The 27,637-nt window shown below is 35.6% G+C and overlaps 1 protein-coding gene across 4 annotated transcripts in view; it reads right to left on the reverse strand.

The window, feature by feature from the left end:
• Positions 1–27,637, reverse strand: part of LOC131664602 (actin-related protein 1) — a 462,784-nt gene that overhangs the window by 349,156 nt on the left and 85,991 nt on the right. Inside the window, exon 1 of one of the 4 annotated variants that reach the window (XM_058935843.1) lies at positions 5,661–5,949. The exons of the other annotated variants lie outside the window; for them this stretch is intronic. Within the exon in view, the coding sequence (XP_058791826.1) occupies positions 5,661–5,708 (48 nt within the window). The 5' untranslated portion in view covers positions 5,709–5,949. Of the gene's footprint in view, positions 1–5,660; positions 5,950–27,637 lie in introns of those variants that run through there. 4 annotated transcript variants of the gene reach the window in all.

Here is a 27,637-nt window from a genome sequence, read left to right on the forward strand (position 1 = left end):
GTACAAGTATATTATAACTGAGGGGGATTGCTTTGAAGGGGACAACATAAATATTGATGAATAAATAAATATTTTTTCATAAAAATAAAAATTCACCTTACTTTTTGAACACACCTCGTACATGGTTTGTTCACTGTCTAAAAATTATCCAACATCCTTTAAGTCGTCAGTCTTCGTATGGTAGAATCTTCTTCCTTCTTCCTCTTGTTTCCTCCCTTTCAATTGCTCTATTTCTTTATCACCTTCTTTATAACCTACTTTTGCTTCTCTCCCTTGATCCTAATTCTTCTATCACCGTTATCGTTGTATCCTCACCACCCCTTACCACCCCTTGTCTCCTCTCTATTTCCTTTTGCCCTACTTTCCCTATATCTTCTACTAGCTTCTCAAGCGCCCTGGCATATTGACATGTTCCTTTCTCTAGTTTCCCTTCCAGTATCTTTCCTAATTTTCCAATCAGACCATCACCCTACTGTTTCCCCTCCAGTCATCTATCGCCTTTATCCATTCTTTATTAATGCACTTCCTCGTCGTCTCACAGATCCAAATGTGTTCGAGACCTTCTTGCTCCTTGCCACATACTCTGTATTCCTGTTTGATGAAACTTTTGTTTCCCTCTTTTCCTATGCTGCCGCGTCTTATTCTTGTCTATTCTTCTTTTCAGTGTCCTTCTCCGTCCCTTTCCTCTCAATATTTCTCCCTCCTTATACTAGTTTTGCATCTCTTGTAGTGCTTCCAGTAACTTGACTCGTCTATCTTACTCCATCTTGTTTGAATGTCTTGTTTGATTCTTGTTTTTAAAATTTGTCTCGTTGCCTCCAGTAATTTCTCTTTTTCGATTCCTTTTTTCATAAACTCCTTCAGTTCCCTATTTCTTGCTTTTGTAGCCGTATCGAGCTATTCCTCTCCCTATCTTGTTGGGTTATTGTTCAGCACTCCTCTTATTTTCTCCTTTAAGTATATTTTAGGTAGTCTATTATCCTCCATCTCCAAGATCTCACCTATATAGTTTGTCGCTCTCTTTATTGTTTCCAAGTAAAGGCTTCCTACTCCTGCCTCTATCTTCCATATACGAGGTGTGATCAAAAAGTAAGGTGAATTTTGAAATTTAGCGGGCTACGTCCGTTCGATCTTCGACTTTATTATTTGGTTATGTCGGTACACTCGTCTAGAACATACGTTCCAAATTTCAGCTTTGTAGTATGTTTGGTTTGTTTGTGAGAGGCATCAAGGTTAGAAGTGTTTTGCGTGCTCCACGATTTGCTGCTGTCTAAAAACATGGATCAAAGAGTTTGCATTAAATTTTGTGTGAAAAATGGAATCAAATGTTCCAAAACACTTGAAATGCTGAAAGTGGCATACGGTGAGTCTACTTTAAGCCAAAAAAATGTTTACAAGTGGTATAAACTCTTCCAAGAAGGCCGAGAAGACACCGACGACGAACCTCGTTCTGGACGCCCCAGCACATCAACAACTGATGAGAATGTTGAAGAAGTGAAGAAAATAGTCTTGGGAAATCGTCGAATTACCATTAGAGAAATTGCTGATGATATTGGCATCTCATTTGGTTCGAGCCAATCAATTTTGACGAGGGTTTTAGACATGAGACGTGTGTCAGCGAAGTTTGTTCCGAAATTGCTCAATTTCGACCAAAAGAAACGTCGCATGAGCATCGCCCAAGAGCTACTGAATGACGTCAACGATGATCCAGATTTACTCAACAGGGTTATAACAGGTGACGAAACATGGGTATACGGTTATGACGTCGAGACTAAGACTCAATCGTCCCAGTGGAGGCATTCTGGATCACCAAGACCAAAAAAAGCACGCCAAGTTCGATCAAATGTAAAGGTTTTGCTTACAGTTATCTTTGACTGCAGGGGCGTGGTGCATCATGAGTTCTTGCCACAGGGTAAAACAGTAAATAAGGAATATTACCTGCAAGTTATGCGCAATTTGCGCGAAGTAATCCGCCAGAAACGTCCGAATTTGTGGAAAAATAAGAATTGGCTTTTGCACCATAATAACGCCCCTGCTCACACATCGTTGCTTGTGCGCGAATTTTTGGCTAAAACCAACACAGTAACGATGCCACAGGCACCGTATTCCCCAGATCTGGCCCCCTGTGACTTCTTCTTGTTCCCAAAACTGAAGAGGCCCATGAAAGGACGGCGTTTTGCCACGAGTGAGGAGATAAAGACGGCATCGAAGGATGAACTAAACAAGATCACAAAAAATGATTTTTTGAAATGCTTTGAGGATTGGAAAAAGCGTTAGCACAAGTGCATTATATCCGAGGGGGATTACTTTGAAGGAGATAAAATAAAAATTGATGAATAAATAAATATTTTTTGAGAAAAATAAAAATTCACCTTACTTTTTGATCACACCTCGTATAGTCTGGGCTATTCCTGTTAATTCCTAATGCCATCTTGATTATTTTTGGTTGCACTTTTTCTAACTCTTTTTGGTTCGGCCATCCCCACACCTCCGACCCATATAAGCAATCCACTTTTCCCATTGAATTCAATATTGACAGTCTTCTGTTCACGATGTTTAGTCTAGCTTTCTTCATTAGGCCCCAAGTGCTGTTTACTGCCCTCTGTGCTTTTTGTTTCATTTTTCTTATATGATATCCGTATCCCCCCTTAAAGTAAACCAGAATCCTAAATTCGTATATTCTTTCACTACCTCTAGCCTTTCCCCTCCATCATTCTATTCTGCTTTCCTCTTTAGTCTCCCTTGTCTTTACTGCCATCACCTTTGTCTTCATTACGTTTCATTCCATACCGTTTTTGTTATATCTTCTTATGCTGTCTAGCATCTATTGTAGACCTTCCTGGGTGTCCATTAGCAGTACTATGTCATCTGCAAACTTTAAACCGTAGACCTTCTAGCCCTCTATGACAGAGCCCCCTTCTTTCCTAGTAGTCCACATCTTGTCTATATTGTTTAAGTATATGTTGAAAAGTGTCGGACTTAGAGGACAACCTTGTTTGACCCCCCTTTCAGTTCTAAACTCCTCAGATATTCTATTTTCCATAATCACCTCGCATGTTGTCTCTCTGTATATTTCTCTAACTATCTTCATCATTCTTCCTAAGACTTCCTCCTCTTCCAATTTTCTACACAGTATTTCTCTGTCCACTCAGTCGAAAGCTTTCTTAAAATCGATAAAGGGTAGGAAAATGCTTCCTCCTTTTCTTTTGACTTTATTTCCTATGATGCTGTTTAGCTTGAATATGTGGTCTCTCGTTCCCCTTGCTGTTCTAAACCCCGCCTGACTCTCCCATAATAAGCCTTCATCTTCTAACCAAGTTCTAAGCCTGTCATGCAGAATTCCCGCCAATAATTGTATCCCACGTTGAGCAGAGACACTCCTCTGTAATTCTCCGTCTTGTTGTCCTCTCCAGATTCATATATTGGGAATATACGAGTTCTCTTCCAATCCTTAAGTCTTCCTCCTTTTTCCCAAATCTCGTTTAAAGTTTCAGTTAGTTTCTTTAGCCAGCCCTTAGTTAAGCCCTTAAAGAACTCTCCTAGAATTCCGTTATGTCCAGCCGCTTTTCCTTTTTTTAATCCTTTTATTGCCTTCTCCACCTTTCCTCTGATAATTTTAAATTTTCAAAAATTTGCAATTTTGAAAAATCCGAAAAGTTCTCAAAAGTTTCTGAAAAAATTCCAGCGTGTTCTTTAATGAATACTAAAAACTTTTTATTTTATAACATTTTTTCTTAAAGTCTATCGTTTTTGAGTAAAAAATTCCTGAAGTTTGACATTTTTTCTAACTTTACCGCCATATTGTTTATTTCCATATGAAATTTAATAATTGTCAATGACCTAACTTCAAGTTTAGGACATTTGACGTGGTTTTCTTAGCTACAACAAGAACCCTTATGAGATTTCAATACGAAAACGTTCAATAAAAAAAAAAAGTATTGTATAAACTTAAAATCTTACCAGAAAATTTTAAAATCTTACTTTAATCAAAGAACTTTTAAGGTAAAAATAAATAATGATACCAGGAAACTTTACCCAATATAAACCGGTATTCCCCAAAGTAATGTTTTTAGCCCTATATTATATTTAATCTACATCCATGATCTTCCAACCATGGGAAACATTAATATTGTCACCTACGCTAACAACACAGTTATATTAACAACTCACTTAAATACAGCAACTGCCTTTAATAATATGAAAAATAACTAAACAAAGCTACACTTTGGTTGAACAAATGGAGAATAAAATCAGTAAAACAAAATCAATTCAAATAACTTACACCTTAAAAAAAGAAACTCGTCCTCCAGTAATGTAAAGAACCAACTAATACCTCAAGCAGACAAAACTAAATACCTTGGAATGCATCTGGATCGTCACCTAACATGGAAAGACTATATACAAACCAAATGCAAACAGCTAAATCTACAACTCAGAAAATACCACTTGATATTATGCAGAAAATTTAAATTGTCAATTATAAATAAACTACTAATATATAAGAGCATACTTAAAAAATATATAAGAGTATACTTAAATAAGGTGTTCAACAATAAAGTTTCAAGATCTATCACAAATGCACCATGGTTTATTACAAATGAAATAATAAGAAAGCACATCATTATATAGACTGTTAAAAAAGCAAAAATTGCTTGTATATCGTACACTATACTAATAACAGAACATCTTAATCGTTTAGGAAAGAAATTAATCCACACAACACCAAGGATATCATAATTTGAGAAATATAAATAACGATTTATGCATATATAATTTAGCTCTGTAAAACAAAAGTATTGGTATTGATCAACAGTTAAGTATTTTCATGTAAAATAGTTTTTTTATTCAAAAAATAATATTGTTATATCATTTACATATTATTGACATACAGATTGTAAATAAAATACTAGTTAAGATTTTAGAAAAACAATAAAATATAGGTATTCATCATTGCAAAACTTGTAAACAGGTTTGCATCATAGTTGAGATAAAATTTGTATTTCGTATGTATACTTATCAAGTGAAAATTTTCTTTGTGACTTGCATACATAAAATGCTAGCACATAAGTATAAAATTAAACATTCTTTCCAAAAGTCTTATATACTTATGACAGATTTATTTATGATTTGACAAATAAAAAGTATAAATATAAACTTCTGTTTAAGGTTCATGAAAATATAAATAATAAATAATTGCAATTACAATCCAAAATATATTTAAAACATTTATTCCTCAACTATAATTTTATTTATTAGAGACAATAGTGTATATATATATACACATACATACATACATACATATTTACAAAATTAATTAAGAATCGAATTAATAAATGATATAACATAAAAATAATATTTTAATAATTATAACACAGATATGTTATTAATTTATTTTATATAATTATAGCATATTGGTCATTTGAATATTTATTTCTACTCTAAAGTTTCTATTCTGACAAGTCCTGATTTCTATTATACAAAATTCAGAGAAAGATTGAATTAAATATATGAATTAACATCCATCAAAATCTTTTATTTATTAACTGATCAACAGGTTGTATACAGTTCAGTTTGATTTTTGATTATTTAAACCATCAAGATCTTTTCTTTACCAAATTACATTTTTATGTGAATGCAACTAATATTTTTTATAAACTTACGTTATCTATGACAACAGGTTGATTAACAATCATATCATATGGTTCCATGGTTATAATCAATGTGGATAAAAAGAGTAATAATAATAATAATAATCACAATAACAACAATGATTAAAAGTCTCGAGATTAAAAGAAGATTTGAAAGAACAGAAAACTTTTAAACTGTATAGCAGCAGACGCCAACCACGACCATTATAACTGCATTAACATAGTAACCGAAATGGTGGAAAAATTATTAAAAAAATTGTTTTGGAAAGGATTTTTAATGTTCATTCCAAAAATATGACTGTATATTTTTTCATCCAACCGTTGAGGTAATACTAATTAAAAACATGTTTGCTAACATCAATTATAAAATATTTTTTATTTGTATAATTAGTTCTACTTTTCTAAATTAAAAAAGCTATTTAAATGCTCATAATTTGTTCGTTTCGAAAGTATAATACATTTTGCGAAAAATTTTCAGAGAATTGCAAAAATAATTGATTAATTCTTTCGCATAAAGCATTGCTCATTTCTAATGAGTTGACTATACGCATGTGCAAACCAGTGTGGAGTTTTGATAGTTTACCTCGAGAAAAAAAGGGCCCTGAGCTCCGAGTGTGCAGCTAATTTCAGTGCGTACACCAAAGAGCTCTTTCCTATTGCGCTCGTTCCACCATCCCAGTCATTAACATTATATACTCATGTCAAATGCAAGCTTTTAATTTTTGTTAAGTAAAAAATAAAATACAACAGAATGGACTAAATTTAAATATTTAAATGTATTTTGCATGTATAATGATAGAACCAATAAGAAAAATACTATAGCACTTTTTCAATTCGAAATTTTACATTTGTTTTCACATAGTAATATTAAAATTCTAATTTGTCATTATTATAACTATAAAATGTAATGTTTTGATTGCAATTAAAACTTAAAAAGTAGTTTTAAGCTATAATATAACAATATAATTTTTACTTTAATATATTTCAGACTACAAAAAATATATACGAATTGAAAATAACATTACTAAAGGAAATATTAATATTAGGAATAAGAAGTAATTATATATATATATATAATTCAATGGTTTATTTAATAATAACAAAAGCATTATCTTTTAAATGCAGATACATCTTAACATGAGAAAAACGTCGATATTAAATCAATATAACAAAATTGTTGATACAATTAGTGCTTCAATAACATTAATTAATTTATATGATGAAAGTATAGTGATGAAAGCTTTTATAATTCTTTTCTTGATGATTCCAATCACTAATGAGTCGGTCGGCAACAAATCGTTGCAAGAAGAAAATCAATCTGAGATGTTTGAGAAAAGAAAGTTACGAGACAAAAAGTACATTAAAGGTCCTTCATGGTAATTGCTGAGCTTGACGAACCACAAACTTTTGAGGAGGCAATGAAATCTGCATACAAAGGAAAGGGAGTTGCTTAAAAAACTCTACGTGGAAACTTGTTGATTTACCGGCTGGGCGTAAAGCAGTTACAATTAATGGGTTTTTCGAGTCAAACATAATGCTAATGGTGAAATTAATCGTTTCAAGGCTTGTCTTGTTGCACGAGGTTTCAGTCAACAAAAAGGTATTGGCTATGATGAAACTTTTAGTCCTCTGGTACGGTTTGATACAATAAGAGCTTTGTTAAGTGTTGCTGCTAATGAAAATTTAGAGTTACAACAATTAGATGTTAAGACTGCTTTGTTGAACGGAGTTCTTGACGAAGAAATTTTCATGTAGCAGCCTGAAGGTTTTCAAGATTCTACTGAACGCGTATGCAAGTTAAAAAAGAGTTTGTATGAAGCAGTCGCCAAGATGTTGGAATGAGTGTTTAAAAAATGAACTATTTAAACTTGATTTGAATGAGAGTACAGCTGATCAATGTTTATTTCATAGTATTAAAAATGATTGTAAGATATTAGTTGCAATTTATGTTGATGACGGTTTAATTGTTGCATCTGATGAAGATATCATCAATGATTTTTTAAAGAAATTGAAAAATTTGTTTAAAATTACAACAGAGCCAGTTGGCTAATTTCTTAGTTTACATATACAGCGATTTGATGATGGTTCGATTTTGATTAATCAACAAAGATATGCATAGAAACTTTAATAAGATTTCAAATAAATAAGACAAACATTGTTCATACACCTATTGATAGTTATGATAGTTATTGATAGTTATGTACAGCCTGGCGAAGCTGAAGTGACGCAAGAATTGAAAGGTTCATATCGTGAAGCAGTAGGATGTTTCATGTACTTAGCGGTTGTTTCTCGACCAGATATTGCATTAGCCGTAAATTATACATCTCAATTTTTGGAAAATCCTCACGAGAGACATTGGCATTTAATTTTGCGTATTTTCAAGTATTTAAATGGAACTTTGAGTCAGGGAATTTTGTATAAGCATGAATTTAAAACTGGAAGATTGAATATTTTTTGCAATGCTGATTATGCAAGTGATTAATAGACGATATGTGAATGGAATGGTATCAATGTATTCTAGTGGAGCAAAACGAAGCGTTTCTCTTTCAACTACAGAAGCTGAATATATAGCACTGAGTGAGGCTGCTAAAGAATCATTTTGGCTAAATAGATTGTTTCAAGAAATAGTTTTGATAAAAAATACACCAACTATTTTTTGTGATAATACTATTTTCTAAATTGACGAATATATTTATAGGAATAAATGGTTATTTGTTCGAGTATTTACTCCTATTAGTAATAAGTCAATTGGTTAATATCACAACGTCTATTTATTATGAATACAATTGACAGACTAACTATAGAAATGTTTTTTCATTAAACGAAATGAATGTTCGTTGCTATGCTCACACTTTTGTTTCTCAACCACGTTCGAATGTTGGTTCGAATGCTCGGTGCGCTCGCCACACTACCCCCCTTGGCAGAGAATTTGGCTACAAATTTAAAATGTCTCGAAATTTGACTCTTCTGCCAAATCGCGTAGTGCGTTCGGGAATTTGCGTGGGGTCTGTAGGCATAACATCAAGAACAGGAACTGGTATTGGTTCTGTAGGTACAAAATCAGGAACAGAAACGGGAACAGGAATTGGTTTTGTAGGTACAGCATTAGGAATAGAAACAGGAACAGGTGTGACATCATCTTGCAAAATGAATGCAGGTTTCACTCGGTCAATAGAGACTTTGGTAGGTTTGTTACAGATCTTGAGTGTAATCGTTTTTGTGTTTCGATCCATGATTTCGTATGGCCCAGTGTATGGTGGTTGGAGTGCCTTTAGAAAAGGTCCTTGTTTCAAAAAGGCATGACTGCATTTGGAGAGCTCCTTGAAAACGAAAACGCCAGGTTGACAGTGTCTTGATGCTGGAGTTGGGCGTAAGCGTGACATGAACTCTCGTAAGCTTGAGAGGAAGCTGTTTGGATCGCCGAGATTCTTGTTTTCAAGGTTTGAAGAAAGCAGTTCAAAAGGTAAACGAAGAGTTTCTCCGTAGACCATCTCTGCTGAAGTAGCCTTGATATCTTCTTTAAAAGCAGAACGAATACCAAGAAGTACAAGAGGCAAAGCTTGAACCCAATTGATGTCAGAATGAGCCATGATTGCAGCTTTTAAATGGCGGTGTAAGCGTTCGATCAAACCGTTCGAAGCAGGATGCCAACTTGTAGTGAAATTGTGTCGGATTCCGAAGAGTTTTGTAAAGTTCTTGAAGAGGTGTGAAGTAAATTGAGGACCACGATCTGAGGATAAAGTTTCTGGAAAGCCAAAACGAGATATCCAGCAATCTAAAAGTGCTTGAGTCACAGTGTCTGCAGTTATGTTCTCTAAAGGATAAACCTCGGGCCATCGAGTAAAACGATCGATGACAGTCAAGCAATATTGAAAAGTACGTGCAGGTGGAAGTGGACCAATCAGATCGATGTGGATGTGCGAAAATCTCTTCGTTGGAGTCTCGAAATTTCCAAGTGGAGCGTGAACATGGCGAGTAATTTTTGATCGTTGACAATCGCTGCAAGTACGAGCCCAATTTCGGCAATCTTTATTCATGGAAGGCCAAACAAATCGATCGCTGATCAATTTGAGTGAAGCGTTTGCGCCGGGATGACTCAAAGTATGCAGTTGGTTGAAGATGTCACGACGAAAAGGCTGTGTGATGAAGGGCCGAGGTTTTCCTGTTGATGTATCACAAAATACCATAAGTGAGGTACCAGGAATCGGCACACGTTCAATGCTGAGAGAAGAGTTTTTCTTAGTAATTCTTCTGAGTTCTTCGTCTTTTTCTTGAGATTTAACTAGCAACTCAAAATCAAATGGTGCAGAAACGGTTTCGATCCGGGAAAGAGTATCGGCAACGACATTATCGGTACCTTTGATATGTTGTATATCTGTTGAAAATTCTGCGATGAATGAAAGTTGATTGAGTGGAATTGGCGGGAGCTTTTCACGTTTTTGTTGTAAGGCGTAAGTTAATGGTTTGTGGTCTGTGAAGATCGTGAATTGGTACCCTTCCAGAAAATGGCGAAAGTGTTGAATCGCAGCGTAGATAGCCAGAAGTTCACGATAATAAGCAGGCCAAGAACTTTCTTTTGTTGACATTTTCTTAGAGAAGAAAGCGAGAGGCTGCCACACGTCATCAACAAGCTGTTGTAAACAAGCTCCAACAGAGTGGTTCGAGGCATCTGTAAATAAACCAAGAGGTGCACCAATGCGAGGGTGAACAAGAAGTGAAGCAGATGAAATGCAGTTCTTGCAGGTTATGAAAGCTTCTTCAAGTTCAGGTGTCCATGTGATTGGTTGAGCGCCTTTCAATAATGGATTACTGATTGCACCGTGCAGAGGAGCTTCATATTCAGAGGCATGAGGTATGAATCTGCGGTAAAAATTCAACATTCCCAGGAAACGGCGAAGATCTTGAGCTGTTTTTGGTAAAGGGTAATCTTGAATCACCTTTACTCGTTCTTCTGGGGCTCGAATGCCAGCAGCAGAAATGGTGTAACCAATAAAATTAACCTCTTGAACTCCAAAGATGCACTTCTGTGGATTGATAACTAGGCCGTACTTTGCAAGACGTTCGAAAATAATTCGAAGATGACGCTCATGTTCTTCTTTAGAACGAGAGAAAACGAGAATATCGTCCATATAGGTGAAACAAAAGTCCAAACTACGCAAAACTTCGTCCATAAACCTTTGAAAAGTTTGGCCAGCATTTCGAAGTCCAAACGTCATGAATGGAAATTCAAAAAGACCAAATGGTGTGATGATTGCAGTTTTACCAATATCTTCTTCAGCAACTGGAATTTGTTGATAAGCTTTTACAAGATCGATCTTAGAAAAGATGATGCAACCATTGATAAAATAAGTGGCATCGTGGATATGACGAACCGGATAGCGATCCGGAATCGTTCAAGTATTTAGCTTTCGAAAGTCACCACAGGGACGCCAAGATGAGTCACTTTTTGGTGCTAAATGCAGTGGTGAAGACCAAGAACTTTCAGAAGGACGAGTTGTGCCAGCTAATAACATGTATTCAAATTCTTTGCGAGCGATTTTTAATTTTTCAGGACATAATCGGCGAACTTTACTTGTAACCGGTGGTCCAGGAGTAGTACGAATGTGATGGACGGTTTCGTGTTTGATGTTTCGAGGTAAACCCGGAGGACGAGTGATTTCAGAAAATTCAGACACAAGAGTAGCGTATGGTGAAGAATCTTGAACCACTTTGATACTGCTCTGCGAAAAAGGCTGAGATAAACCTTGTACTCGAAGACCAGTGGTTACGTCGACGATACGTTTTGTATGACAGTCCGCTAAAAGGTGATAATGAGCGAGAAAATCAGACCCAATTATCGGCAGATCGACGTCAGCGACGATGAATCTCCATGGAAAATCACGACGAAGTCCAAGGTTAAGATTTAAGTTTAGAAAACCATACGTTTTTATTTTGGTTCCGTTTGCAGCACACAACTCGTAGTTAACAGGAGAACGACGGTCTCGTAATAAACGACGAGGAAAACAGCATAAATCAGAACCTGTATCGACGAGGAAACAATTTTTGGTAACTTTATCAACAACAATGAGACGGCTACTAGATGAAGAGCAGTCAGATGCCGTCCTTACGGACTGCTTTGGTCGTTTCCCAAAAACTTGCAAGGCTTGACGCACTTTTTAGCATTTTGCTGAAACTTTTTGTGATACCAACAAACCTCGTCTGTTTTTTTGTTAGAAGAATCGTCCCGGTTTTGAGATTTAATTCGGTTACGAGAATTATGGTGAAGAAGCTTTTTACATTTCGTCTAAAAATTGAGTTGAGTTCTATATACTTACAAAGAAATCTTTCCGTGCCAGTTATGAGTTTTTAATTGTCTAAATGTTACTCAATCACCATTTTATTTGCAGTAATTAAAAAATAATTAATTGATTGAATTAATTTGCCCACACAATATTACTGCAAATTATACACGATACTATAATGTAGAATTTGATAAAAACACAACAAAAAATATAATTAATTATTTAGCCGAGATTTACGTGTCAAATATGTCAATATTATAATATTACACAAAATATGTATAATTTTTATGAACAAAAAATATTCTATACATATGTCTATTAAAAATAAGTTACGATTAGTATACTTAGAATAACATAAAAAAAAAAAACAAAGATATCTTTCGATTGACCTAACCCATATGTTAAAATGGATAACAATTATATGTTTGTAATTAAAAAATTAATATCAGGAAGAGGTTTTTGTACATAAAATTATACGTTCATTTTCATAAATCACCGTAAATTTAAAATTTTATATTTAAAACATTGTTAAAACACCATTTCTTAAATTTAAAATAATTCCATGCATGTAAATAAAAATCATAAAATGACATGCATATACAAATTTTGATTATTCTTACCACTATCAGTTTAGCCTCGATTTTAAGATGAATAATAATAATATTCCACCTGAAAATGATTAATAAATGCCTTCTAAATGTCTGAATTTTACTCGTAAGCTCAGCTCTTGTAATTTCAGAGAAAAATAGTAGCTTGTGACTTCGCGCCAAATTGCACTTGAGAGCGGGAAACATGGAATGAGAGGGATTGAAAACAGTTGCTCGGTAGAGCGTACGGAAGTTGGCTGCGTATACAGCTTCAGGGAGCCTTTTTTCCAAAGTAAACTATCGAAACTCCAGCCTGGTGCAAACATATACACCAGTCCCAAAGTTCCCATAAAGTAATATATTGATCTTTTTTTTTGGATTTTAGAAAAGAAGAAATTATATTGCCAATATAGTCTCTCTATTTTTTCAGTTTTATATAGTTTTTCAAGCTTACCATAGTTCTAGGTACGCGCATAACAGGCTCACTAAAAATAAGTAATGCAATATAAAAAATAATTATTCTGTTACGTCTAGTCTAAATTACGTTTAAGCGTGAAATTCAAAGTGAATAGGTAGTATTTTAGGACTAAGCTGGAGGCCGTGAGCAAAGAATGATATGTGATAAATAGAGCGTAAATGAAAAGATAGCAATTTACATGCTTAGAATAATTAATAACTTAAGTATAGTCTTACCTTAATTATTATCTGATGGTAATTAGTTACTGTTGATCTCTGTTTAATAATTCGCGCGAATCACGGATTAATTTCAAAGATAAAGTTAACCCTGCTAAAACAAGGACATTTAACCGGATTGAAAATCCAATCCGCTTTGAGTCTATTTCTGAATTCTACAAATCATAATTGGAATTCATTAAAGTAAAATGAATCTTAATTCACTTTAATGTTTTTTATCCCGAAATTAATTTTACATATTATAATAATTAATTTCAGGATAGAAAAATATTAAAGGGGATTCAGATCGATTCCAGTTTGATAAATTTAAATTATTATTTGTAGGATTCAGAAATAGACTCGAAGCAGATTGGATTTTCAATCCGGTTGAATGTCCTTGTTTCAGCAGGGAAATTAAAAATAGCAGGTATTTCAGTTACACTCTTTAATCAAAGTAAGAAATTCAAAGTACAGCTTATACTAAAATGTCTCAGATTTTAAACAGAGTAACAAAGAGATCTTTAACCTTTACAGGGCGGGAAAACCACTATACTGGCTCAAAATAATTTCTCAAGTTAGTCTGTAAAATAGGTTAATTCTGGGGTTTTTCTACATACTGATCACGAATTTGATATCATAAATCAAAAATTACGAATCAACCATAATCCAACTCTAAAATAAGGGTAAACTATCCTTTTAGTCGCGAAAATAAACTTTCTATAGTAAGAGAGTGTGAATATAGTTTTTTGAGGTATTTTTCAACGCTTAATCGAATTCCAAGGTCAAAATTACGAAAAAAAACCAGAACTAAACTAGGTACTAACTCCCTGTACCAAATAAAATAATTTTTCAAAGTGTCAAAATTAGCATCAACCCTGAGTACGGGAAAGCCACTATACTGGCTTGACCATATGAGTATTCTCCGATATTAGACTTCACATACAAGGGGTATTTAACAAGTAAGGTTACTTTATGGTTTTCTCAAAAAATATTTATTTATTGGTCAATATTTATGTTGTCCCCTTCAAAATAATCCCCGTTAGATATAATACACTCGTTCCAGCGCTTTTTGCAATCATCGAAACATTTTTTATAATCATTTTGAGTTCTTTCAGCAATTCAGTTTTTATCTCCTCAATCGTTGAAAATCAATGTACTTTTATGAGTTTCTTAAGTTTTAGGAAAAGAAAAAAGTTACTGGAAGCTAAATCCGGTGAATATGAAAGCTGAAGCATGACTGTGGTGTTAGTTTTGGCTAAAAAATCTCTCACAAGCAACGAATAATGAATAGGTGCGTTATCGTGATGAAAAATTCGCGAATTGTCTTTTCAAAGTTTCGGATGTTTTTTGCGTATTGCCTCTCACAAACGACGTATAACTTCAAGGTAATACTCCTTATTGACAGTACGATCTTGTGGCAAGAACTCCTGATGAATTACGCCATGGTAATCAAAGAAGACAGTGAGCAAAACCTTGACATTTGATCGAACTTGGCGTGCTTTTTTGGGCGTTGGCTCTTCGTGGGTCTTACCATTGGGACGATTGGACTTTAGTTTCAACATCATAACTATATACTCATGGTTCATCACAAGTTATAAGCCTTTTGAGAAAATCAGGATCTTCATTTTGATCTGTTGGGACTCAGGAGATATTGACTTCATTCAACATCTCCTGATCTATTATAAATAAATTTCCCTTTTATGTTTCATTTTTAGGATAAGAACGTCTACACTAACCATAATTCCTTTTTTTTCATAAATAACTACGTACATTTGGCTTCGTGAAAACCCAGTGGTAGTTCCAAAACACGAAACTGATAAAAATAAAGTACTATTGATTAATACTTTAATAACAATCGAAACTCACCTTTGGATTAAATTTTATTATTGTTTATTTTAATGTAATTTTTCTTTCATTATCGGGAATTATTACTAATATGTTCTACAATAGAATGAGAATGATTACTAATTTTCGTATGTTTTCATTTCCCCGAAATATTTTGATAAAAATTGAAATTCACCGTTGATTTAAATTTTTGTTACAATTATTGTTGTATATTTATGTAAAAAAAAGTTAAATACAAAAAAATTTGGAATTGAACCCACAATATTAATTACGCTGGGAAAAGCTTTAGTTCGCGCAGGCATTGCAGCATTGCATTTATACGTATATCAGAGATTATTTATAATTATTTAGAAACGTTGGTGCTTGGAATAAAGTTATTCAAATGACAGCTTATGATAAGCTCGTTCGCTCTTATCAATTATTTGCAATTTATGCATTTCAATGAAAATACGCAATATCTTGTGGAAAATAAGCAGAAAATAACACAGGCACACAAAAAATAAAAAGTGGTCTGTATCAAAAACAACACACATATATTCCCATGTATTTTGCCACGCTGAATCCGAATCCGCAGTCAGTTTGACCCCAGCACGTCAGGATCAAGGTCATTTGAAGGTCAAACTCGAATAAAAGTAGTATAAAAAAATGTAACTAGTATTTCTATGGTTTCGAGGGTCGCTGAACATAAATCCGTCATCCCCTTGACCCAAGCACGCCAGGTTCAAGGTCATTTCAAGGTCAAACATAGATATTGCACGAAAAGTTGAATTCTGACTACAGATTTTGAAAGTACGGAAAAAATTACGTTCAGAGACAATTTTTTCAATTTTTTTTATCGTGAATCCAGCGGTCATTTCGAGGTCATTGTATTTTGATCCCATGAAAATCAGTATGACCATTTTGAAAAAACAGAAGTACGTCTTCAATGAATAAAAAAACTCTTTCCATACGTTTTGACGGTTGCTGAATCCAAATCCGTGATCTCCGTGACCCAAGCACATCAGGTTCAAGGTCATCTGGAGGTCAAACTCAAGAAAACGTAGTTTAAAAAAATGTAACTAGTATTTCTATGGTTTTGAGGGTCGCTGACTCCAAATCCAAAATTAGAATTGCTCCGACTACTCGAGTTTGGTGTGCAAAGTGATAGAATTTATACTTCTCTTCTCTTGTAACGGACCCTTTTATCTTCAAAAGATCTATGCAGCGGTTTTCTTTTTCTTTTTTCCGTTTCTGACTCGTTTTCCCTTTTAAGCATCCAGCAAAAATCTGCCATCATATTTACATCCCATCTTCCTTGATACCGGCGTTCCATCTCTTTGATATCTTGATGAAACCGTTCACCCTGTTATTCGCTATAGCCTGAAAGCGTAAGATTTTATATCACACCTACGTTTTTCGTGTGCAGGAACCCAGGGCACCTCCACGCGGTGACGGCGGGAAACGGCTTTTTTTCTTTTTTTTGTTTTCCGGCAAAGCTCTGGGGTGAAAGCACGATGCCGTCATGGCCGGCACACGAAAAGGTACGATGCAGGGTTTCGGATGCCCAGTATCGGCGGTTGGTCAGGGTAGGCAAGCGGGCCCGCAAGCGTCGTCATCAAGTGACCGCAAGTCTAGTAGAATAGAATCTACTTTTCATAGGTGTGATGGAAAAACAGATGATTTCTGTTATGTTTGTGGAAAATTTGAAGTGCCAAAATATCGAAGGCTGTTATCAGATAGGTTTATAACTATTTACGAAGAATGTTTTAATTTAAAGGTTGTCAGCCAAAATACAGTCTGGGTACCTCATATGATTTGCAATTGTTGCAGAACAATATTATCACGATGGGAGAAATGTCGGACTCGTAGTCAGCTCAAATTTTCACAGCCTATGATATGGTCTGAACCTTTATGTCGAGACGATTGCTATTTCTGTATGACCAAGACTTTTGGCTTTAACGCAACTACAAAAAATAAAATCGTGTACGCTGAAGTAGCATCAGTAAAAAAGCCAATACCGTTAGAAGAGGAAGCTACTGACCAAGAACCTATGGAAGTTGATACATCACTTGCACCAAAGGAAATGGAAGTTGTTGAATCCTCAGATGAGGAAAGTGACAGTCAAAGTGATAGCAAAGAAGATGAATATTTACCAAGCGTTGTCTCGAATAATACCCCCGAAACTTTCAATCAAAAAGAGTTGAATGATCTCGTAAGAGATTTGGGATTACCCAAAGATGGAGCCGAGTATCTGGCCGCAGTATTGAAAAAGAAGAATTTGTTGTCCAAAGGGACCAAGGCTTATGTTTATCGGAATAGAGAAGAGAAGTTTCGTAAGTTCTTTGCCAAAGATTCAGAGAACTCGATGACATTCTGTACAGATGTGAGAGGATTAATGAATGAATTGAAACCTAATATTTATAAAGATGAAGAGTGGAGGTTATTTATTGACTCTTCTAAACGAAGCCTCAAAGCTGTACTTTTGAACAATGGAAACTCTTTTGCGCCTATTCCGATAGCTCATTCAACGAAGTTGAAGGAAACATACCAGAATTTGGAAGTTGTATTAGAAAAAATCAATTACTCGGATCACAAATGGAAAGTGTGCGGTGACCTTAAAATATCAACTCTGATTCTGGGTCAGCAGTCAGGTTTTACAAAATATCCCTGTTTCTTGTGTCTGTGGGATAGTAGAGATAGAAAGCATCACTATGTACAGAAAGAGTGGCCAAAAAGAACTGATTTCAATCCAGGCGTACAAAACGTTCTCCGGGATCCTTTAATAGATCCTTCAAAAATTTTGCTCCCACCCCTTCATATCAAATTTGGTCTTATGAAGCAATTCGTCAAAGCTCTGAACAAGGATGGAAAATGTTTTGAATACTTAGGACAGAAGTTTCCAGGCATAAGTGATGCCAAACTAAAAGAAGGTGTTTTTGATGGTCCCCAAATCCGCACTTTATTCAGAGATAACGACTTTATCACAAAGATGACCCCTGTAGAATTGGCTGCATGGTCAAGTTTCAAGAAAGTAGCAGAAAATTTCTTCGGGAATCAGAGAAGTGAAAATTACGAAACTGTGGTGGAAAATTTATTAAATAGCTACAAAGAATTAGGATGCTTAATGAATTTAAAATTGTACTTTCTATATTCTCATCTTGATTACTTCCCAGAAAATCTCGGAGACTATAGCGAATAACAGGGTGAACGGTTTCATCAAGATATCAAAGAGATGGAACGCCGGTATCAAGGAAGATGGGATGTAAATATGATGGCAGATTTTTGCTGGATGCTTAAAAGGGAAAACGAGTCAGAAACGGAAAAAAGAAAAAGAAAACCGCTGCATAAATCTTTTGAAGATAAAAGGGTCCGTTACAAGAGAAGAGAAGTATAAATTCTATCACTTTGCACACCAAACTCGAGTAGTCGGAGCAATTCTAATTTTGGATTTGGAGTCAGCGACCCTCAAAACCATAGAAATACTAGTTACATTTTTTTAAACTACGTTTTCTTGAGTTTGACCTCCAGATGACCTTGAACCTGATGTGCTTGGGTCACGGAGATCACGGATTTGGATTCAGCAACCGTCAAAACGTATGGAAAGAGTTTTTTTATTCATTGAAGACGTACTTCTGTTTTTTCAAAATGGTCATACTGATTTTCATGGGATCAAAATACAATGACCTCGAAATGACCGCTGGATTCACGATAAAAAAAATTGAAAAAATTGTCTCTGAACGTAATTTTTTCCGTACTTTCAAAATCTGTAGTCAGAATTCAACTTTTCGTGCAATATCTATGTTTGACCTTGAAATGACCTTGAACCTGGCGTGCTTGGGTCAAGGGGATGACGGATTTATGTTCAGCGACCCTCGAAACCATAGAAATACTAGTTACATTTTTTTATACTACTTTTATTCGAGTTTGACCTTCAAATGACCTTGATTCTGACGTGCTGGGGTCAAACTGACTGCGGATTCGGATTCAGCGTGGCAAAATACATGGGAATATATGTGTGTTGTTTTTGATACAGACCACTTTTTATTTTTTGTGTGCCTGTGTAATTATCGGCTTCATACGTTGAATACCTGGTGATTTAGCGTTACAAACAGCGTCCACTAAATGGATCTGAAATGAGCTGGGGGAGCCGTTCCATTGAGGGCAGTGATGAGAATCCGATGAAGCTACGAAAAATTTCATTATCATGAAGTTATATCACGTCTATATTGTTTATTCAACTATGTCCAAAATGCTCGGCACTTCCAACTGCATGGAGACTACATACAGGAGACGAAGCGCCCGTTTCTCCTCCGTGTTAATTTTTGGGAGCTCGTATCTTCGCACTAAGAACCTTCTAGCGGTATCGCCCCTAGCGGCGGTCACCCGCGTCAAACTCAGATTACCGGCGGGTTCCTACCAGCGAGTTACCATATGCCCAGTGTATATCAAAATATTGATTGTAAATAATCAATGCAAAAAAATATCAGTTTTGTCATCTACTTTCGGACACCATAAATAATTAATCACAAGCACTTAATCCTAAAACCCTACGGGGATCAATGAACATATGCGACATTCAAAGGAACATAGATACTCTGTTAGGATAGCTACGCGGGCTAAGGCACGCATCTTTTTTTAGTGCGCTCGAAAGTATTCAGGTTCAAGTCCAGCCGAATATATATTTTTTTTTAACAAAAACTTCATCTTATTATTGTTCTAAAAATCATTTCAATATGATTAAATTAAAAAGCCATTTCTTTTCATATATTTATTGCCAAGTAAAACTCCATTCACTTTTTATTTATATAAATTAGTCGGTACGTTGTTTGCACTTCTAAAAATCATTAATAATGAAATGATCAAAGTTTACTTTTTGTTAATTGTGTTAATTAATTAAATATCAAAATATTATTAAATTATGTATTGTTCTTCAGTAATCAGTTTTGAATTAGTTTTTATTGAAAAATTTTAAATTTATTTGCTTAGTACATATTTACATAGACACGTTTTCATATCGACAAAGGATATTTATATTGCGACGGGGGAGAGGGAGGGGAAAAATAATAGACGGGTATTTTTCCGGTCTCGCACTGTCGCCAGCGGCGCGCAGTCAGCCGAGACAACGTATGCAGCTTTATTTTTTTATTTCGTTGGGCGCCAGCTACCGTGCTCTCGCGTTAGGAGAGCAGGTAGCGCTGCAACGTTGGCTGGTTCTCGGCAAAGTCCTGCTGGTCGCTGTGAGGTCGGGTGGTTTCCCCGTTGCCTCCCTCCTCGTCGCCGTCGGTGTTCTTTGCGCGCGTGACCGGCTATCACCTGTGAAGAATGAAGCGGGAGCGCGAAGTCCTAGGCGACGAATTCTTTCGAGTCTAAAGCGTATCGAGCGAAAAGGGGAAAGTGGGGCAACGGGTGGTTTCAAGGCCACCCACGGCTGCGGCTCGTTCGACTAGCTAGAAGAAGTTCGGGGCATGGCGGCTCTTAACCCAGAAGCGGGTACATCGAGGGGGACGTCGTAGGGGCGCCCCGACTGACGGACTAGTGGTTCAGGGGATAGCTCCTTCCGTGGACTGGTGGCGTGGTGGCTGCGACGGCGGCTATCGGCTAGATGATAATCAGGGCAGTCGCGCACGCGCTTACCGATCTCAGATCGATCGCGAAAGCTACGGGGGATGAGGCGATCAAGTGGGTACAGTCAATAACAAGTCAGACTTAAAATAATTCAGGTTTATTCGGCAAAAGAAAACTTCCAAGGTCAACCCCAGTGATCTATCCCTCGCGATGGTCAGCCTGGTCTAGGTTACTGGGGGACGCGAGTGGCGTACTACGACGCGAAGTCGGTCTAGGCAGACAATAATTCAGTTGGATACTTCGGACTTCGGAAACGATTACACGACGTCGGTCTGTTTACTCGCGGCGAAAATTCCAGTTCGTTCAAGGCAAATAAGTGAAGGAATTCGATCGGTCGCACGAAGGTTAGCTACTATTCGCGGTGTTGACGGTACTTTGTAGCAACGATCGCGAGCAAAATAAAGGCGACAATGTATTCGAATTCTGCCGGTCGAACGAAGGTCTAGCACGACTCGTGTAATGTTTAGGTCGACTCGGGAAAGGAATTCATAGGCGCGCACTCTAAGGAAAACTCATTTCTCAGATGACAACAGTACGGCGACACGCAAAACGATGCTCAGAAGGTCGGTGGCAAAAACATACGCAGCAACGGCAACAGGCGCGCGAAGGTCATACGGCATACCCGCGCGCGGACATTCGGCGATCATGCGACAATTTTAGATGCGGGACAAAGAACGACGTGACAAAGAAAAGCTCGGAGACAACGGCAAACATGTTCGATCACAAGGCGTAATGCGCGCGAAGGTCATGCGGCACTCCCGTTCGGTAATTACGCGGCAACTTCGTCTTGCGGACAATGATAATACAACGGCTCGATAAAGAGATTTTCGGAGGTCAGCAACGAGTAGGCGCGAAAGTCATGTCATCGAGCGCGCGAAGGTCGTACGACACTCCCGAAACGCGGCGGTCGGCAATGCGCGGAAATCTCGCGATCATCGGTCATACAAAGAAAATCAGTAGTAGAAAAGAAGGTACTTACTCCTGTTAGTTTTTCGGGCAATTACTATCGCGGCTACGGCCGCCAAGGCCGCTGTAGCGGCCGCTACTATTGTCGTATGCGTCTCCGTTATTGGTACTGTCGTTGCTTCTGTTTTTCTATCGCTATTTTCCTCTACTACTCTCACTTTCTCACTATCTTCTTTCTATATTCGCTACTCTCACTTTTCTCACTCGCTGCCTTCACTTTTTCCTCTACTATATTCGCTACTTTCACTTTTCTCACTATCTTCTTTCTATACTCGCTGCTTTCACTATTTCCTCTACTATATTCGCTACTTTCACTTTTCTCACTATCTTCTTTCTAAACTCGCTACTCTCACTTTTCTCACTATCTTGTTTCTATACTCGCTGCTTTCACTATTTCCTCTACTATATTCGCTACTTTCACTTTTCTCACTATCTTCTTTCTATACTCGCTGCTTTCACTATTTCCTCTACTATATTCGCTACTTTCACTTTTCTCACTATCTTCTTTCTAAACTCGCTACTCTCACTTTTCTTACTATCTTGTTTCTATACTCGCTGCTTTCACTATTTCCTCTACTATCTATTTCCTCTGCTTTATCTATCTTCTCTGCTTTGTCTATCTTCTCTGCTTGGGTACCGCGCGACAGCGAGGCTCGGCGGACTACTCACCGTCGAGGCTTAACGGTTACTGGCGCGCCGTTTTTCGGTGACGCGCCGCTTCTCCTAACTTACTTCCCCTTCGTTATTGTCGATTGGCTGGCTTGTTGCTAAGCCGGGTCTCAGCGCCGTCTATATTAATGTTCTTAGCCCGCGCAATTTGTTTATTGGTCGGGTCTTCGCGCCTAATTTGCCTACTGGTCGCGAAGATAGCGTCGGTTTTCACTCATTAGTCCGACCACCCCTAAGCTGATAACGATTGGCCAGTCAACTAGCGTCGCTTGTCTATCCTCTTCTATCCACCGCTCGTTGGTCTTACCGATTCCCCTCGCTCGCTTCCGATCGGTCTAGCATCGGTGGTCTCGCTTGCTCTCACGCGCTCGGTCGCTCCTACTTCTAGTCTAGCTAGGCCTGCCTTAACTAACGGGGGCTTGCGATCAGCTGATCGCGGCTGGAAACTTTAGGGGCTTCTAGCTTCCCGGGGGAGGGTCGGATCGGGTCGTGAGTGCGCGAGGGGTTGTACGCGAGCGTAAGGGTCGTGCGAATCGGTCAGGGAGACTTCTAGAGGTCATAGTTCGCGAGATCCGGGAGTGCGTGGGCGGGTGTATGCGGTCGTGGCTGTTCTGCCGCATCGTGCCGGTAGTGTATAATTTTTCGTGTGATGACGCATCATCACAATATTTATATAATTTAAAACTTACAAATATTATTTACTATTACAAAAACCTCTTTCAGAACATTTTACATATATACAAAAATATATACTTTCCATACGAACATTCACACAGGGATATACATATTTACATTGACGCATTGACACACACTCGAAAACTAAATATACAGAAAATATTACTTAATATTATGCTTTGCATTTTTTCGTAAATCTTTGGCTTTCTTCTTGGCAGCACTATGCACAATATTATGTCGGTTGCAAGCCATTTTTCCTCGCCTTTCTAAATAATATGTAATAAACTTAAATGTTAGATTTTCAGCATGCTCTCTACACCCTACTAAAACTAATAAATTGGTCTCGACTATGTGGTAAGCAATTCGGAAAATCAAGTCCCTACATATTCCACTTTTTTTACCAATCATGTAAGTCACCGAGTTTTCAACCATCTTGATAAATTCAAAAACGCCGTCGCTTGATCGTACTAAGCCGCCAAAACGTTCCCTTGCATATGTAAGTTGGTGTCGTGCTGCGTCGCTCGAGAATGACTCCAAATGCAAGTTACAGTTTTAGCAACTGTTCCTTTTGACGGTTTCCCGGACAACCGAGCCAGCAACATCAGAAATCAACCGGTCGTCTGTATTTGCATTGTCGTAGATGTGGTCCGCCTCAATGATTGTTCGATTGGGCGAATCTTCGTACGTTGTTATCCACATCGAAAGAGTCTTGAGCAACTCATTCTTATTCTCTAATTGCAATCCTCTAGACTCTTTTGAGTTAACCAAAACTTTCAACACATCTCCTTTAACAACATTGCTTCCTTTTGGTGATTCTATCAATCCATAGGTACAGAAGATTATAAAAAGGCAAGCAAATAAAATTGGATCTGGATTGTCGTTTGATCCTGCAGCAATTCTTCAGATGCCAAAAAGTCTCTGAAAAATCAATATGAATATATAATTTCCAATAAAGTCATAAAGTTCTTTTTTAACACTGTATATATTTACCTCGATTGGATCTGAGCATAATTTATTGGTTAACAGATAGTCATATCCACACTGACTATGTAAATAGTCGAGTAATTCTAATGTTTACTTCAAGGTTACTATAAAACCCGTGTAGGTGTTGCTGGTCAGTGAAAATTTCATCTTATTTTTTTGTGCTCCTGTTTTCCATTCATTCAAATACAAAATGAATGTAACAATCGCCTAAAACAAAACAGTACATATGAATGTAAAAAAAGTTGGTAAATTAAAAAAGAAGAAAAATGTTTCACATTTACTTTTCGTGCGACGTAATTTTGATCAATGTGTAGTGCATCTTTTGTAGTGTGAGCTCTCATCGCATCTATAAGGGCTTTCATCCTTTTTATGAAAGCAATAGTTGGACCACAGTCTTCTAACCAGCCGCAAGCTTTTTCATCATTTTTGTACATTTCCATGGCCAAGTAAACTCGTTCTGAAAAAACCTGTTTAAATTTTATGTTACAATTGAACTAATGCAAATTGAAGTATGTAACGGTCCTATTTATGAGCTATTTATTAAATCACTGAATTACTGCAACTAGTCTAACGTATCTATCTGTTTATTCAAATCAATACATTAAGCGGCGCTACCTCACTGTTTACGCGATTGTATACAAATAAGAGTCGAATCAAAATAAACATCGTGACGTCACAAAGTAATAGACATAGATATAATGATTTAGGATATTAAGAAAAATATGTTAATTAGAGATAATTTTAATATAACAAAGTATTGATTATATAGATTTTAGCATGTAGATTCATAATATTATAACAACCCTGCTATAAAAGTTCAATTGAAAACCATTGAAGAATTTCTGAATGGTTTTCAATCTTCGATCTGAAAACTCCAAATGACCATTGAATATGATTCCTCATCCAACAAGAAATGTCAAGATATTAAATACTATTGGTTCCAATAATATAGATTACTATTGATTCCTAATCGAGATTAATCATTATCAATAGAAAAATATACTATTAAAGTAATGGTTTTCAATACGATTCAATGAAATTTCTCATGTATGTTACCCAATCGATTTCAATGGTAAAATTCGGGGTCAAATCGAAGATTTGAAACCATTCGAATGCGATAATCAATTTGATTGAATTGATATCAATGGTTTGTTATTGCAACATTCAAGTCTCGTATCGTTGAATAATTTTCAATAGTTTTGAATATGAAAGTCCTAACATTTCAATAATATGCAATAGAAAATATCAATCTAATTGATAATATCCAAAGCATAAGATACGATTCTTCAATTATAGTATCGAACAACTATTCAAATTTATAAAAAATCATTCAATTATGGAAATTTTTTCTTTCATCATCTAATGAAAAATTATAGAATAAAATTATATTTGATAAGTTTGTAGAATGAAGGATTATTCAAAACTATACAAACAACTTCTCAATAGAATACGATTGAGTTTTACTTGCATTTACCAATCATTAGATTTCATTAAAAAATATTCAATTGAAAATATTTGAAATTTTTTTGTTTGCCTTTCATAAGAAATTATAGAATACTATACCTCATTGAATGCGATTGGGTTATTTTTATATTGACCAATCATTAAGATTAAAAAGAAAACTATTAAATGAAATATTGCTAAAGTTACAGTATTGCTTTTGCTCATATTGGCATATATGGAAAACCATTCTATAAAATATTATTGACCAACCGTGTAATTGGATAAAAATTAATATCCATATAATATGATTCAATAAAATATGATTGGACAATTATTGTATCGAAAAATTATTAAAATTCATAGAAAGATATACAATAAAATATCATTGATTAATTATTTTATTGAACTGTGATTGATATTCATTCAATGCAATTGGATAGATTATCATTGAAACCATTCCTATACAAAGTATTATTCAGAAAGATTGAATTCTATTAAATTTAATGGTAAGTTTTACTATTAGTTATGCTTACCATGAAGTATTATTGAAAATCATTCAGTTTCAATCGTCATCGGAACATTGAACCATTCAGTTCATTGATTACCATTGAATATGAATGATCCCGAATAGGAATGAATGGAACTTTTTTAGCAGGGAAAAATCACATTCAATTATGAAATAATAATGAATATCAATATGCAAAGTTGATTTATTTATTACGTTAACATATGAAATATTAGAAAAATGTAAATAAGTCATATGCAGAGTGAATAAACATAGAACATGAGAAAGAATTAGTTTCATTAATAACAGCTGTATAATAACTGTTATTAGTAAATAAACAATTAATAATTTATTTAAACAATAAGCTATATATAGAACGAAAATATTAAGTTTATACTTGATAATGATAACTTTATGATTTAGAAATCTTAGATAATTAATCTAATAATTGCATATTAAAATTAGAAAAAACCGTTACAAATATGAAAAATTAGTCATAATTCAAATGTTATTAATTAATTTAAATAATTAATTTTGGAGAATACTTCCAAAATTAATCAACTATAAAGTTATATGAAAATTTAATAATTTTCTATTGTAAATATTGTAATATCACGTCAATTAACTTTATTAGTTAATAACTTTTGACGACACTATTGGCGATAATTGTATATTGTATAAAATCAACAAATAACAAATCCAGTAAAGTTTACATGTGTTAAAAACTTAATATTAATGGTTATTTACTTGTAAATTAAGAAAACTCATTTCTCAAAATTCGCGAATGTCTCTCGAATTTTCGATGACATCTCTCCTGCAAAATTAAGCGGGAAAATCTATGTATAAATAGGCCCACCTCTGCACAGGCTAGCATTCACTTCTAGCCTTGCAAGGTGAGCGCATGAGTCTGAATAAACTTGGATTATACCTAAGTTCTTTCTCTCATTGTGATTAACTGAACAAGACTGTCCCTTCCTTATAATTTAAGCTCGACTTATAGAACATCTCGCGCTATAAGAAACTTGGGCCGAATTATATCCTATCAAAGAAAGACTTTAGCTCTGCTTATGGGACGATTCGCACCATAAAAAACTAGGGCATTGTCTGACTTTGCTCGAAACATTGTACTTATTTATGTATATTTGATTTACTTATTGATTACATTTGATTTATTTATCTATTTCATTGACAATTAGAGTAAAATCATTAGAAACAAATTCTTACTCATTAGCTATATACGAGAGTTCGAATTATTTTATTTATAAGTGATACGAACATCACAAGTAAGGAAAAAATATACTAAATAGCATAATCATTTAAACTTACTTGCAATGCCATAAGAACATTCATTGTAATATAACCTTTTGGGTTAAGACGATTAAGCGTAAAAAAAAATGCACATTTCAAATTAAATTGCAAATGTGATTCGCAGTCGATGACAGGTTCCCAGTGAACTTTTTTAACCATGCCATCGGGTGTCTGAAAAGCAAAAATGATAATTTTTGTATTCAAGATATTGATTTTCATACTTGACTGTCATTTGAAAAAAAAACTTACCTAAAATTCTAGAGCTTTCATAATTTGTGTGCGTAAATTTTTCCACAAGTGCGATTGGTCTGAGATAAACCACAACCTTCTCGATGAAGCGACGGGATAAGTATAACTCACGTTCTCTTCGTTCACTCCATTGTTTGTCCATACCTTCCTGTTGAGGTGAGCTCCATCCATTCCGACTGCATCGACCATCAGACCAGATTT

The sequence above is a fragment of the Phymastichus coffea genome, unplaced genomic scaffold (assembly GCF_024137745.1).
Source record: "Phymastichus coffea isolate CEN01 unplaced genomic scaffold, Cenicafe_Pcof_1.1 PCOF00003, whole genome shotgun sequence".
Taxonomy (NCBI): Eukaryota; Metazoa; Arthropoda; class Insecta; order Hymenoptera; family Eulophidae; genus Phymastichus; species Phymastichus coffea.